General features: G+C 46.0%; 1 protein-coding gene across 1 annotated transcript in view; it reads left to right on the top strand.

Moving 5' to 3' along the window:
• Positions 1-2602, top strand: part of LMCD1 (LIM and cysteine rich domains 1) — a 58496-nt gene extending 55894 nt beyond the window's left edge. Inside the window, exon 6 of the mRNA XM_045808131.2 lies at positions 1937-2602. Coding sequence (XP_045664087.1) covers positions 1937-2095 — 159 coding nt within the window. The 3' untranslated portion in view covers positions 2096-2602. The remainder of the gene's footprint in view (positions 1-1936) is intronic.
• The last annotated feature ends 13918 nt before the right edge of the window (positions 2603-16520 follow it).

Here is a 16520-nt window from a genome sequence, read left to right as displayed (position 1 = left end):
AGGCCAGGGTGAGTGTGGCTTCATTGAGAATGTGATCCACAGATAGGAAAACTGAGGCTCAGAGCTCACGTCCTGCGCTCGACCTCTGTTTCCTCATTTGCAAAGTGGGGCAGAAATTAGTTCACACGCATGGGGTTGTTCGGGATGGGTCGGACACATCGTTCTTGTCAGGTCTGATCCTTGGCACAATGCCCGGCACTTAGTAAGTACTCGGCAGAACACGATGGGGGGCGAGGCGTGCCAGAAAGCAGACTGCCCACATTCAGACCTGGCTCTGCACAGTTAGTGGTGTGGTTACCTGACTCCCGTGCCTCAGTGTACCACTCATAAAATGGGAGGAAAATAGGCCCATCCCAAGGGGTTGCTATGAGGATAAAATGGAATAATGCATGAAAACGTTTGGCACAGGGCCTACGTAATTAATAAACAGGAGCTTCTAGCAGTCTTACAATGTAATATGATATGATACAGTACTACAACATTAGCTTAATACAGTAGAGATGCCATCAGCCTGTACTTTCAGGATCACTTCTATAGTTCGTTACAATAGAGATGCCATGAAAGGGCTTGGACTCTCCAATATGAGTTCAGGCTAGAGGAACTCTAAGGTATATTAACAGTGACAGTGATAATTATGATCATGGTAACTACTGTCTGCATGCCTGTGACGACAGGAAACTCACTCCCTTCATCGTTGGCACATACGACAGTTAGAAACGTCGTCTTCTTTCTGAGCCAGTAGCTGCCTCCTCCCTCCTCCCACCTCCCCTCGTGTTGCTCTCTATATGAAGTTGAAACCCTACGACTGTCTTATCTAATACTGTGTGATCAAGAGAGGTTAAGAGGGAAAAGGACTGTCAGCAGGCCTGCCCCACAACCTTATCTTTTACGATTTTTAAATTTTATTGGAGAGAGAAAGAGAACATGAGCAGGGGAGGGGCAAAGGGAGAGGAAGCAGCAGACTCCCTGCTGAGCACAGAGCCTGATGACTGGGGCTCGATCCCAGGACCCTGAGATCATGACCGAGCTGAAGTCAGAGGCTGGACTGACTGAGCCACCCAGGCACCCCTCCCCCACAACTTCATTTTTGTGAGGACAACAGTATATTTAGAGTTGCAACACTCCACCCAATATTAAGGGCTTACAGTGGGTCAGCCCTTTGCTCCATACTTTACATGTGATGTGCCATTTACACCTCACCGCGGTCCCTTAGGGAGAGACTGTCATTATCTCCATTTTACGTTTGAGACGAGAACAGCTCAGAGAGGTCAGTGACAATCACATCGCATCGGCTATGTCTCAGCCACTATGCCAAGTACTGCATATGTAGTAACACACAGAGCACTCGTAAAACCCCGTGGGATGGGTAGTTTTTATGTCCCCATTCCACAGATATGGAAACTGAGGCACAGAAAGATGAAGTGATTTGCCCAACATCATGCAGCTGGTTCCCTGATTCCTGTTTGACCCCCCAAATCATAAAATACATTTAATAAGTCTGCTGTTCTGCTCTCCTCAGGGACTCCTCAGTGTATATATACACATTCCAAAGTGTTACTTTATTCCAAGCCCACGTGACCCTGTGTGACCTTGCTGTTGAAGACTGGCCATTGGCCCTTAGCTATCGTTGGGCTGTCTTCAGTGGGGTATGTGATCCCATCTCAGAACACACCTGGGCTTTGGATTTGGGCCAAAGAGTAAAACTTGCCTGTGGCGGAGAATTTTTTTTTTCCATCTAAGAAGCTAAGATGCAGTCATGACCTGTGCCAGATATTGTACTTACTGCCTGAGATTTAGGTCAGAATCCTCCAGGGACGCATTTAAAGGTCAAGAGGAGAATGGGGAAGACGAACCACCATCTATAACTCGTCCTCCACTCACTGTCTCTACTAGGGACAGAACCTGAGTCGTACATTTCCTCTGCTCCCCTCCCCAGATCATATTCTCGGAGGACTACCAGCGCGTGGAAGACCTGGCCTGGCACCGAAAGCACTTTGTCTGTGAGGGCTGTGAGCAGCAGCTGAGTGGCCGGGCGTACATCGTCACCAAGGGGCAGCTTCTGTGCCCGACTTGCAGCAAGTCCAAGCGCTCCTGAAGGGCCGCCCATCCACAGCCGGAATCCACGGGGTCCCACCAAGAAGGAAGGCCAGGAGTGCTGAGGCCATACTAAGGGTCTGATGTGCCAGCAGCAAGCAACAAAAACAGTGATTTTTTTAGTGGGAATATATATATATACACACACATACATACATATATTCTAGGTTGGGTGGTGGTAGATCCTTGAGGGTCCATAGTTTCAAAGCCAGCGATGTTCTGAGAAGTCTTAGAATGGAGTTATTTTGTTGTTGTTTCCCAGCTACCAACTAAAGACACAGCTGGCATCCTGCAAGGGATCGCCAGGAGTTTCCCAGACCATGGTTCTCGGTGATCAGATCACGTAGCTGTAGCATGTGCGTGCTTTCTCATGAACGTGGGGCCTCGTCCCGGAGCAGGCTGGGACCCCAACAATCATTTGTGGCCTCCTTTTCAAATGGAATTTGAATTTTAAAAAACTTTTTTGGCATGATAAACGTATCAATAAAAGTTTGATCAAGTCCGCATACGCCCTGGTGTAGTTATTTACACCGTGGCAGTGACCTTGTGGTGTCCGGTGATCCCTGTGACCCTGAGCGTCTAGTGGTGGCAGGAGGCGCCGTAAGTGCCAGCGTGCCTCTTTGTCTCATCAGATTTCTTTGAGAGTGTAGGTCCTCGGGGCAGAACTCCTGACCCCAGTTCCCGGAAGCCCCAGATCTGTGATGGAACGCGTCATGTTTCCTGCTACAGTGAAGAGCGGTGTCTGGGAGCTGGTCAGCTGCCCTCACAGGTAGTGAGGGAACTCCTCTGGGAGTAAGGCCAGGGGGAGTGTTGGGGAGCAGCCACACAAGGACACCTGAGCTCAACCAAGGGTGCCCTGGGGGACACGGTGACCAGTGAGGGCAGTCTTGAAGAAATATGGGCTGTTTATGAGAAATCTCTCTGCTTTTAAATGTTGCCAACTGAACACTGAATGAGCCAAATAGAATAAGTCTTTGGGCCAGATTTCCTCTCTTTTTACGGCCTCTCTGAGCATTTGCAGCTCCCAGATTAGTTTCCTTTCCACAACTTCCAAGAAAAGGAATCTCTTTTTCTATGGGGGGATCCAAAGACAAAAAGACATGAGTCTTACAAGCTCACAGCCCAGTCACCTGTGGCTTTCATTCATTCTTAAACTTCCCATCTGTTGCCAAGTTTCTTTCATTTCCCCACCCGAATTTCACTCTGCTCATCTCTCACCTACAATACCCCAACTTCGCACATTTGGCTAAAGGTATTGCAATTGCCTGGTGGTTTTCTGTTTCCAGTTCCTGTCTCCAGCTACCTGCTTCCCCGTTATGTCCATCTCCCCAGGGAGAAGCTTTGGGGGTGTCATCTTCTTGAGACATGGCTCCCCCGTGTCTCAAGTTAAGAACCAAGACCTCCCCGACATTTGGATCTTTCCAAAATCTGGCTTAATTGTTTTTCTGGTCTTGGAACTCTTCGTTTCTCTTGATTTCCATTTCCCTGTTTCTCCTAGACATTCACCAACTGCCTTTGATCAAGCCCTCTTCAGTGCTTTTGCTAGATTTGTGGTTTCTTGAAGACCAACACTATCTGTTGAAATTCTGTCTATCCTATAAGGTCCTTCTCAAACATAACCTGCTTCTCAATCCCTTCCCAGAGGCACCAATGGAATATTCACTCATTCATTCGCTCACTAATTCATTCTGCAGATATCCACTGGGCATTACAGAGTTCCATTACCCATGCTGAGTACAGGAGATAGAGTGTTCACAGAAAGAACAGTGCCCACTACCCCCTGGATTTTACAGTCTGTGGGGGAGATGGGCCTTAGCAAATATTCCTACAAGTCAATGTAAAATTACAGAAAGGGGAGGTACATGCCTCTATAAAGCATATGAAAGAGATTGGACCTAGTCAGGGATGTCAGGAGAGGTGCTCCTGGAAAACTGACACTTGAACTGAGATTTAAAGGGTGAATAAACTCTGAGCAGCCAAAGAGGGAAAGGAAGGTGTTTAAGGATGGATGGGCAGATGGCATGTGCAAAGGTCCTGTGGCTGAAGTAACATCAGTTTATTCAATACGTATTTACTAGTGTTGGAAATACAGTGGTGACCATGGCCCATGGATGGGACTGAAAGAAAACTAGTGTGGTGCCTACAGAGAGGGAGGATGGTGTGAGATGCAGGAGGTGCACCAATTTTGTGGACAACAGAAAAAAACAGTCTCTGTCCTAAGAGCAATGGGGAGCCTTCAGAGAGTTTTAAGCAACAGTGGTAATGACTAGACAGAGAGATTATTGGATACATTCTCTCTCCTCTGTTGAAACCCCAGCATGATGCCTGACTGATTTTGTCCTGGTTTTTTTGCCCACACCACTGTGCGTAGGAGTGATGTCCCCTGACAGACCCCACCAGACACGCTCCTGTCATCCCCATGTCTACTAATGACACACCATGCCTGCACTTGGAACACCTAAATCCTCTCTGAAACTCCCCTGTTGTCAGATGGGTCACTCAGCGCAGTCTTTTCTCTCTGTCATCGCCTTCCCTCCATCCCCGAGGCCATATTTCACCTTGGACATTTTCTGCCCAGACTGACAACAGTCTCCTAGTGAGTCTCCCTACCACGGACTTACCCTTCTCCACGCACTGCCCACAAGAACTGCTCAGAAACACAAGCCTCTTCTAAAACAGTCAGGGGCTTCCTGTGGCACACCCGGAAGAAAGTCAAAACTTTTTAGCCTTACAATCAAGCTTCTTAATTTTCCTGGCCCCGAACCACCTTGCTTCCTGCTCCCCACTCAGAAGTCAGGTGAACAGCTTGCCGGGCCCTAGACATGCTCCAGGCTTTCCCTGCCTCTGCACCATTGCTCAGGCTGTTCCCTTTCCCCAGAGTTCCCCACACTGAGCTCAACTGCTGCCTCGTCTGTGGAACCGCCAGAGCTGAGTGGCATTCTAGAGCAGAACTGGAAGGTGGTATGCTTTCAAAGCCTACAGTGTTACCTTGTGCCTGATTTTATCCCCCATTCAGCAAAAAGAGCAGCCCCATTCCCATTACTCCCGTTCTCTAGGAAGACTTCCCTGGCCTCACCCTCCCCTCTGGGGTGTTTTAGGTTCATCTGTGCTCTCAGATATCCGAGGTGCTCTGTGATCATTGACTGAGGCTACTGGGTTATAATTCCTAGTTGGTGGAACTAATTCATAGTTCCTATGAACTTCTTAAGAGGAGAGTCTATCTCTGGTTCCCCAATCCTTATGATAGCACCCAGCAACTAAATGCAAGGACAAACAGCCTAGGGCTCTTGGAGGACTCACTGTTGTCAGTGGCCCTGGGCTCCAAAAAGAAACAGTATGTGACTCGATCCTGGCCAATGGGCTTCTCCACTGGGGAGCTGCTTAGAAAAGTTTTCTTCCACTACATCCATATCTTTGGGGTAAATACCCAGTAGTGCAATTGCTGGGTCCCCAATGTTCATAGCAGCAATGTCCACAATAGCCAAACTATGGAAGGAGCCAAGATGCCCTTCAACAAATGAATGGATAAAGATGTGGTTCATATGTACAATGGAATATTAGTCATCAGAAAGGATAAATAACCACCATTTGCATCGACATGGATGGAACTGGAGGGGATTATGCTAAGTGAAATAAGTCAAGCAGAGAAAGACAATTATCATATGATTTCACTCAGATGTGAAACATAAGGAATAGCACAGAGGACCACAGGGGAAGGAAGGGAAAACTGAAGGGGGTGGGAATCAGAGGGGGAGACGAACCACGAGAGACTATGGACTCTGGGAAACAATGAGAGGGCTTTAGAGGGTAGGGGGGTGGGGGGGTTGGGTAGCCTGGTGATGGGTATTAAGGAGGGCACGTGTTGTAATGAGCATTAGGTGTTATATGCAAATAATGAATCATTGAACACTACATCAAAAACTAATGATGTACTATATAGTGACTAACGTACCATAATAAAAAAGAAGAAGAAAAGTTTCCTTCCTTAATGGAAAGAGACGCTCTGGAAGAAATAGCCCTGCTTTCTTTTTTCTTTTGATATAATTTCAAACTTAAAAAAAGTTTCAAGACGAGAACAAAGAACTTCTCCTCTTGAACTATGTGAGGGTGTGGCTGAAACAACGCCCCATCACTCCTGAGTATTTTAGTGTATAATTCCCATGAACAAAAACATTCTCCCACATAGCCACAAAACAACCATCAAAATCAGAAATTAACACTCTACCATTGAACCCTCAGATTCACCAGTTGTACCAATAATATCTTTTACTACAGAAAGATCCAGTCGGGGATGATGCATTCCATTTAGTCGTCTTGTGTCTTTAGTGTTCTGTAATCTGGAAGTGTTTCTCACTCTTGCGTTGACATTTATGACCTCGACATCTAAGAAGGCCACTTACTGAGTAGGATGTCCATCAAATCGGGTTTGTCTGATACTCTCTCATCATCAGATTCAGGTTATGCATTCTTGGTGGGAATGCCACGAAAGGGAGGTTGTTTTCTTTTCATTGTGCCCTAACAGATGGTACGAGATTTGCATTTGTGCTGTTAGGTGTTGATATTAATTTTCAGCACTTGATTAAGCTAGGTTTTTCCTTTGTAAAGTGCCTCTTTTCCTCTTTGTATTAAATGAGGATCTTGTGGGAAGGTGCAGGCCTATCTTGGAGATACCGTGGGTTCAGTTCCACACGACTGCAACAAAGTGAATATCACCAATAAGGTGAGGCAAATGAACATGTTGGCTTCCCAGTCCATATAAAAATTATGTTGGCACTATACCATCATCTATTAAGTACGCAATAGCATCATGTCTAAAAAACAATGTATGTACCTCAATTTAAAAATACTCTATTGCTATAAAATGAGAACCATCATCTGAACTTCCAGCAAGTCATAATCAATGATCACAGATGACAATAACAAATAATGAAAAAATTTGAAGTATTAAGGAAATTACCAAAAGGTGACACAAAGACATGAAGTGAGCAAACGCTGTCGGAAAAAATGGCACTGATGGATTTGCTCAGTAGAGAGTTGCCACAAACCTTCGATTTGTAAAAACAAAAACAAAACAAAAACGAACAGACATAATATCTGTGAAATGCAATAAAGCAAAGTGCAATAAATTGAGATACGCTTGTATTTGATACTATGTTAATATGCTGTTCCTCATCAACATGCCACCCGCTGCCTCTAAGTATCCACTGATGTTTCTTGACTTAATGAATTACTATGATAGCTGCCAAATGTTGATTTTTCTAATTGCGTCATCCTTCTATGTTTATTAATTAGCATTCTACTATAAGGAAAAGCTCTCTCTTCTATTTATTTATCCCCTTATTTATATCAGTTTGGAGATATAGATTTCCATAAATTTATAGATTTCCATAGATTTCCTTTAAATCACTTATAAGCTAACACTATCATTATTTATTTTGACGCTCAATCACTCAATCTAATATAATCGTTATTTATTTGGACGTTCAAATTGTCCCAAAGAAAACTCTCTCAAACTGGCTATGTCCTTTTGATATGTCACCATCATTCTTCACACACAGTTTTAACGTTCTGGCACAATCAGGAGTTCACAGCTCATCTTGTATTTTCTTTACCTCAGCTTTGGGGTCAGCCATTTCTCAAGAAGGTCCCTCTTCTTGAGTGGGGTGCAGTTGGGTTGGTGCCATCTTAGAACCTTGAGGAGACAAGCTAACCCAGCCAGTAAGCTGAGGATGATGGACCTGAGAGTCAAACAGAGCCTAGGTACTTGGTTATGTCATCCAGCCAGTGAACGCACCCCTGGGCTTCCTGTTACATGAGACTATACATTTCATTATTCTTTGTGCAGGGTGAGACATTTCCTTCTCGTGGAACATATTGCCTCATCACATAGTTTCTCATTAGTGGGGTCGTGTTGATTCTAGCCAAAAACAATGTGACTGACACCCAAAACATCGGGGTGCATTATATACTTCTGAAGCCATTACACTCCTCAGTTCATTGGATTTTTAATCCAGTCTGTCCCATGGGGACACAAGAGATAGTGACATAAGTGCTTGACTCACTGGGTTATCAGACTTTGGCTTCAAATGTTTGTGATCAAATACCAGAAAGTTACATAAAAGACAAGACTGTGCAATGGCCAACATTGGAGGTGAGCTGCTGAAGGAAGAAGTGCGTTGGCTCCTTTTTTCTCAACTGCTATTTACATTCAGTCAGATTCCACTAATTTGAAGCAAAATGATCTCTTGGTCTGATTCCCTCTGTTCTGTAATAGAAACTGCAAGCATCAGCATAAAGTGGTTCTTTGGTCTCAGTTTGGGACAACATCGGCTTTTGAATAACAGAAAGCATTTGGACAGAATAAATATTATCTGGGACGCTGTTGTTGCAAGTGAGGGACCTCCAATTCAAACCAGTTTAAACAAACAAATACAATGAGAGGGAATCTACACTCTAGAATCTATTTTTTAGTCAGAAAGTTCAAGAGGAGCGCCAGCTTCAGGAACAACTGGATCTAGTAATTCTAATTATGTAGTTAAGAATCTGATTCCTCTCTCCACATCTCACCTCTGTTTCCCTCCATGTTGGCTTCATCCTCAGGTAAGCTGATCTAGATAGTAGCGGCCATGGCCACCAGCAGCAACCAGAGGGTCACTTTTGCCCTTGGTGCTGGTGAGCCCGAAGACAAATGACCGTCTCTTTCTGGGGCTTTCTGAGAAGGACTCTGGTTGGCCCAATGTGGGTCACGTGCCAATCCCTCGACCAATCACTGTGTCAGAGGACTGGGGTATTATGATTGGCAGAGTCTCAATCGCGTGCCAACCTGGCAACTGCAGGTGGAGGAGAAGGGATTCACAAAGGGGGCCACAAGCAGACCCCCGAAATAGGCCTCTAGTGGGGAAAAAAAAAAGAGTGAGAGGCCCTGTTAGAGCTGGGTGGGCAGGGTGCGGGGAGCCTGCTGGGCAAAGTAGAGCTGGCTTGGTTCTCTACAGAGAGGGAGGGTGGATGAAACAACAGGAGCAAAGCACAGAAAAGGAACAATCTGAGAAGTTGGAAGAGAACCAACCCAAGGAGCCGAAGGGACTAAGATTGTCCCAGGACTGGGGAACGCAGGTTCCTGAGAGGCCTAGGAGGACCTGCCCCGAGGAGCAAGGATAGAAGCCAAGTCACAAAGCTCATCTTGAACTAATTATCAAGCCACTAAAAATCCCATTTGTCTTGATATTTTTTTAATTACTGGCAAGACAAATGTTTTTAAAGGCCTAAATAAAATGGTATTCCCTAAAGGAAATGTCTGAAGCGTTTTATTGTGGCCTTTGTTTTTAATTCTATGAAAGATGATGGAGCCTTACTAAACTGTTTTTATGGGAAAAGTTTAATAAATGTGAAGGATGTACTTCCATGAGTTCAAATATGGAAAGTTTTAAAATAGAAGAGTGACACAAGCAGCTAATGATCCCAATATGTTAGATTATGCAGGCTGCTGGCACAGGTTCTGGTTTTTAATCAAATATATAAATTATGAAATATTGTTGCAAAGAATCACAAGCCTTTGCCCTACAAGGGAATGGTTTGTGCTTCAGTTGACAGGAGGGCTCTACGGAGTTCATCTTCAGCTGATAAGCAGAGGAGGGAGAAGGAGCAGACAGGCGGGCATCCTTGGCCGATGCAAGGGGACCATCTGGTGCCAAAGCTGGACAGAAGAACGTGCTCCAGCCAAAGCCCCAAGCCAAGCAGGAAGGTGTCTGTTCAATACATTGCCTGTGTGGTCCCCCTCCGCAGGACAGGTGTTTGTGACATCTTGGACCAGAGCTTGCAAACACTGCTTTTTCAATACTTGCTCCTACCTTCCTCCACTCTGCTTCCAGGCTCAGCACAAGCACTCCCTCTTCCAGGAAGCCCTCAGTGATTCCTTCAGATGTTCAGAGTCTCAACCGTTTGAGTGATTCAGCCCTTGACCAAACTGCACCTATGTCGGACTCTGATTTGTCCTCCAAGCAATAGGCCACTCACTCACTAGTTCATTCCTCATTCATTCACCAGGCATTTACTCAGCACTCAGTCTGGCCCAAGCACTGTGCTAAGGCATTGGAAACACAATGGCGGACAAAGGAGGCATGGCTCCTGCTGTGAAGGACTTTCCATCTATCAGAGGAGAGTAACAAATAGCAGACGATTATCTACTCGGACAAGAAGGCAGGCAAGCAGAATCCAGCCTATGCCCTTCCCGAGATACCCCCGGGGCTCCTTGCAAATAGGCTACTGGCAGCCCCGTCCTTTCCAGTCACCCAGCAAATAGATTCAGCACGTCTGGCAGCATAACACTGCCACTGCCAGCGTGCAGCTAGAGGCCTCCATTCTAATCCCAGCTCTGCCCTGTCGCCTTAGATAAATTGTTTCACTTTGTTCCCAGGTTTCTCCATTATCTCCAAATGGGGATAGTGATAGTATTTACTTTATCAGCCTGCTCTGAGGATTAAATGGGTTTATGCATGTTAAAAGATTGAGAACAGCTTCTGGCACATAGTAGGCGCTCAGGAAGGACTGGCTGTTACTGTTATTGTTGTTGTTTGTGTTACTGGACAGTGGACCCTGGAAGAAGATGACTCAAATGCAATCTCCTCGACTCTTGGAAACAGCAATTTTTAAGAATTCTGTGTGTATTCTTAAAGTCCAGCAGCAAACATGCTCTGATTTTTGCATTTCTTTTTTTTTTTTTTAAAGATTTATTTATTTATTCGATAGAGATAGAGACAGCCAGCGAGAGAGGGAACACAAGCAGGGGGAGTGGGAGAGGAAGCAGCAGGCTCATAGCGGAGGAGCCTGATGTGGGGCTCGATCCCATAACGCCGGGATCACGCCCTGAGCCGAAGGCAGACGCCTAACCGCTGTGCCACCCAGGCGCCCCTGATTTTTGCATTTCTGATTCCTCATTTCTGATTCCTTGAGACCTTCTGGCAAATGCCTGAATAGCACCTCCCCAGTGAGAAAGACATTTCAGCATTTTGCTACACACACACACACACACACAGTTGTGACACACAGTTGTGAATACAGATACTCTTTCTTTACTGGTAAAGTCAAGCTACCATTTCACAGCCAGGTGGCACCTGTCCTGCATTTGTGCCGTGTGTGTTTTAAGAGTGGTGAGCGGTTCTGCTGACCCTCAGACTCACAGTGGGTCCCACAATGTCTTAAGCAAGTGCCTAGGGAAATGTTGCTTACTAAGGCCACACATTTTAAGTCTCGCCTAGCTCACCCTAGGACTAAAAACAACTCAGAATGGAAATCCCCAGCCGCCTCTAATTTACTTCGCTGCTAACATCACATCAGGAAGGTGATATTCTAGCGAAGTGCTGCTCACACCTAGTGTTTATGAGAATCACCTGGGGGCTTGTTAAAATGTGGGTTCTGGTCTGGGCGGAGGCCTGAGACTGTGCATTTCTAACAAGTAGTGGGTGATGTCCCTGCTGCTGGCCTGAGGACCACACTGGGAGCAGCGAGGCGGGAGTGTGTTAGAGTCGAAAGTGCTGCTTAGAAGCCAGGTAAGACAAGGGGAAACTGAGGCCAGGGAATAGAATTAGCTTTATTAGGGTCACAGGGTAAGCTCAAAGTGGAGCAAGACTGCAAGCCGGGTCTCCAGACTTCCAAGCCAAGCCCCTTCCTGAGTCTGCTAACCAGGGGTGGGATCTAGTGCCTACGGGTGCCAGGCAGTGAGCAGAATGCAGGAAGGAGGCCCGGGGCCAACAGCAGGGCCGTGCTGCTTGTATGCCTGCTTGCTGCATTACTTTTTAAAACACCATCTAAACATATCTGTGGCTACGGCTGGTAGGTTGGGGGCAGTTTGCATAACCTTAGACCAGGGTCAGCTAGCTTTTTCTGTAAAGAGCCAGACAGTAATAGTTTAGGCTTTGCAAGCCATATGGCCTCTGTTGCAACTTCTCAGTTCTGCTGTTGTAGTGGGATAGGAGCCACAGACAGTCCGTAAACAAATCAGCACGGCTGGGTTCCAATAAAACTTTATTTACAAAATCAGGAGGTGGACCTGATTTGGCCAGTGGCCACTCCCCCCAACCTAAGCTGATTAGACAATGGGGGCGTTGGTCTCTATGTATACAATCTATGACTTATAAAACAGTTTAAAATGCAACTTGGGTCTTTCAAAGTCAGTAAAGTGCTGTCCTCTGTGAGTTTGTAGAAACGGAGGACGGAAGTTGAGTGTCTTATATCCTCACTTCCAAAGCACACATTAAATAAAAACACTCCATTCATACAATGAGGATTCATCTTCGACTTAGAGCATACATTTAATGTGCTAGAGTTTCTCCCTCCCTCCACCCCCAGCCCCTTACAAAGTTGGTGCCTAAGAGGGTGGTGTGCACACTGAGGTAAAATCCACATATAAGCAGGCATCAGACCAACCTATCCAAAGAAATCCACCTCAGAAAGGGAGAAGACAGGGTGTTCTTGGCTTCTCATTTACAGTGTGAGAGGGTATGCAAGTCGAATTTCTAAATCAGGGCAACCCGTGCTTTTCCACCTAGGAAAAACTTCATGGCTTGCTTCCATGAATGGTATGGTTTCTTTTGGAGCCAGAGGTTGAAACTGTCATTTCCTTGCAGAATTGAAATTCTCACCCCCCACCCTGACCCCACTCCCCCCCAGGTGGTTTTAACACCACATCCGACCCGTGCAACTTCGCTAAAAGAAATCCATTCGGTAAATGATCATAAATTCTAAATTAGCACAGAGTCTGAGAGAATGAGCCATGACTGCACCTAAACGTTCACATTTTTTAAGGAAAGCATTTTTTTTTTTTAATGAAAGGGTTTCAAAATAGGGGCCTGGAAGAAAATGCCAAATGTTCTAGATGAAATGCCCACAACATCAAATGAAAACACCTTATTTTGGAACTAAAGAGCAGTTTACATGGCTCCAGAGATGCTTCCTATGAACTGATGAGAAGCCAGGTCCCCGAGTCAGGAAGTATCTGGCAGCCCACTGCTGGCCTCCTGACTCTGATTTTTTCTTCTGTATTCAGAGTTGAAAGTGCCTTCTGATGGGTACACATTTTTGTTTTGGTCGGGCTGTTGTTAGGTGGTCAACCTGTCAGTCAGAGTGAGATCCTCCAGATTTTGCCCAAACCGTGATTGCTTTCTATCGTCTTGCCAAGGAGCCCCCTGCATGGGGATGCACACTTGGCTCTATTTGTTGGCCATCCGTTTCGTATCAAGAGTGGCCTGGGGACAAATTTCACTTTGGAGTCAGCACATTATTCCCTCTATGAAACTTTTTTCCATCCCAAAGTTTAGAGGCAATCCCAGTTCCAGGCAAATGTTTTATGACAAAGGGGGCATCCTCCACGCTAGGAAACTCTCTGGAACGAAAGGATTAATAAGAAACAGAGCTAATCTGGATCTTGTCTGTTCCATTTATAATGCATAAGAAGAGCTATTTTCTCTAATTCTTTAGAACTAGATGGCTTTTTTCCAAAAGGCTAAGTCATCTGCAGGCAACTGGGCAGCAAGGAGTCCAGATGGTTGTTCTAACAAATATATTAGAGACACATGCCAGATTGGACTTCCTTTCTATGGGGGACGAGGGGAGTTACCATGTCTGCCTTAACACCTGAGTTCCCCTTCTATGAACACTACCTGCAGCGTTGCAGGGAAAGGTTAAGGAAGAGGAAGAATGGTAGACGCTATGACTCAGCACCAAAGGAGTCAGCCCCAGTTGTTACTTAGAGACGGGATCTTTCTGAGGAGCCTGAAGACTAGGACACCATTGTGACACTCTGCTCGCTCTACCCCTGCCACTGCGGCCCTGATACCTGGGTACCACTGGCAGACTAGTGCAGGGGAGCAAAAAAAATTCTTTCTCCCTCTATACATCTTAGGTTCATTGGCTGGGGCCAATGAATCAAACTGAAAAAAAAAATGGATTAAGAAAGGGGAGAAAAACAGTTTCAATTACATACCTATCTACACACAGCAGTTTGCAAAGAAAAATGTGGTTCAAGGAGGCGGCCAGATGAATGAGGCTTCTAGATCACCTTAGTCTACATAAAGGAAAAGGGGTTTGGCGCTTCTGGGAGGAAGAGGCAAGTTATGGAAAGGTGGCCAGAAAAGTACAGTAAATAAGGATTGTTTAGAAAGGTTTGTTATGCAGAATTAAGTCCACATTTTCTCCACTGATAGGAGTTATTAAGCCCTTCTCTTCCTATTACAGGAAAGGAAGACAACTTTACAAATACAAATTGACTTTATAAAAATGGATTTCCTTTTGTGCCCTGTTTGAACAGCTTTTCAAGCATCCGCTTGTTCTCACTGGCCTGTAGCTCATTTGGGGGGTGCCTCTTCCGGTACACTTCACTAGCTAAGGGCTTTTTCTCGCCAGGGTCCCCTTTCAGCAGCCAGGGCTCCCGGTTCTTCTTGGGGGTTCTAGATACAAAACAAAGGAAGCACTGGCCTACAAGGCAGAAAGCCCGAGCTCGGGTCTGAGCTCCCTGGCAAGTCATGAGATCCCTCTGAACCTCAGCGGTCACCTGTAGAATGGAGGTGATCGCATCCATCCTGCCCACCTCTCAGGACTGCAGCAGATGGGACGGGACAGGAGATAGGCAAGACTTGGGAAGATGATAAAGAGCCCTTTCCATGTATGGCCTGCTGAGTTGATATTCCCAGAAGAAATATCAGCTTTCTCCTAGTGCAGTTGGAAATGAACTCTCTTTCAGTAGCACCCAGTGGGCTAGCTCCAGCACGTTCAAACATTTTTGAACTATTAATATGGATGAAATTTTATATAGCCTCCCTGTATATGAAATAAATGAAAGCAAGAATGCAAGGATTAGCAGGGGGAGGGGAGCTGGAGAGCCCCCACCCTCATTCAGCTTAGACCTCAAACTAATGGCAACCTCTGAGGTCACCCCACAGACCCCACAGTTCCCAGGAACTGGGAAGCTCCTGACTAGACCTTGCCATCAGTCTCCTCCCTGGCTAGTGACCACTTCACAGAAGCAGGAGCTAAAGCCCCCCTGTGTCCTGTGCTGCCACCTTGCTGCCAGGCTGGCTCCTTCTGGAAGCTCCTTGAGGAAGGACACAGAAAGGGGTGGGAAGGCACAGCAGACAATTTGACCAAACAATCCACGGGGGGATGAATAGCAGAACTAAGGGAAATTTCCTCACATTTGTTTTTCTTAACCAACCAACCTGTTGGAGCAGCATTTTGGCCCTGGAGCTGGGGCTGCCAGAGCAGTTTTGGGGTCTTTCAGGTAGTGGATTGGGGCCACTATCCCACCCAAGATAGCAGTGCCAGGAAGGAAACCAGCTTTGAAAATAGCCCAGAGCTAACCTGGGAGTGACAAACCTCCACCCCAGAACACAAAAAAGAGCTTAATTAATTTAAAAAAGAAAGAAAGAAACAAACAAACAAACAAACAAACACAGTCCCAGCTCCTGGCCTCACGTAACTGGCGAGGACTTGCTCAGTCCCGTTCTTCCCCAAAACTGACAGACCCTCCGGCACCCAGAAAAACAAGCTCAGAACAACGGTGTTCGTTTTTCCATGACTGTGCCATTGTAGATCGTAGGATATTAAGTGTGGAGCAAAGGAACATTTTAACAGGGAAAACGTGAGGACAATTCAGGAGGAAGACATTACTGCCAGTCATACAGCCTAGAAATCTCGTGTCCAGGGACCTACCACGGGCCCTGGGTTTTCCCCACACCAGAGTAGGTGTGTGCCCTACTCTGCTCTGTGCCCGTGGGGAAGCTCTGGCTCAGGAAGGTTAGTAGCAAGCCCAGTGTCGCTTGGCAGATGGCTGGCAAAGCAGGACAGGTGTCACTGCATTTCCTAGATGATAAAACGTAGTGTAGGAACTTTATACATGAGGAGGCTGAGGCCCCGAGAGAAATGTGACTTGCTCAAAACCACATGGCTAGGAGGTCGCAGAACTGGGACTAGAACCTGTTTTCCTGGTTCCTGGTCTCCAGAACTTTCTACTCCTCTTTAAGAATGGTGGTAACAACTCCTGCAGCAAGAAGCAACTATTAAGGATATTGCCACTATTTTTGTTACTGTTTCTCTAATCATTTTTTTTTTAAGTAGGCTCCACCCCCAGCATGGAGCCCAGTGTGGGGCTTGAACTCATGACTCTGGGATCAAGACCTGAGCTGAGATCAAGAGTCAGATGTCCAGTCGCCTGAGCCACCCAGGCACCCCCTCATCATTTCTTTGACCAAAGTTCAGAGAATTTAACTGAGGTAGGTTGACCAAAGAAGAATTAATCCAAAAACAAAAACAAAAACACCTCATTTTTCTTGTTTTTTTGTCATTCTTCACCAGACTCTCCCTGCAGTGCAGTTTGGTCCGCCCCTCTCAGTTTAAAAACAAACAAAAATCAAGCCATCCCAAGTAGTTCAATCAAC

Source organism: Ursus americanus, chromosome 14, assembly GCF_024610735.1.
Source record: "Ursus americanus isolate L20-20 chromosome 14, mUrsAme1.1.p, whole genome shotgun sequence".
Taxonomy (NCBI): Eukaryota; Metazoa; Chordata; class Mammalia; order Carnivora; family Ursidae; genus Ursus; species Ursus americanus.
This window is presented reverse-complemented; position numbering and strand designations above follow the sequence as displayed.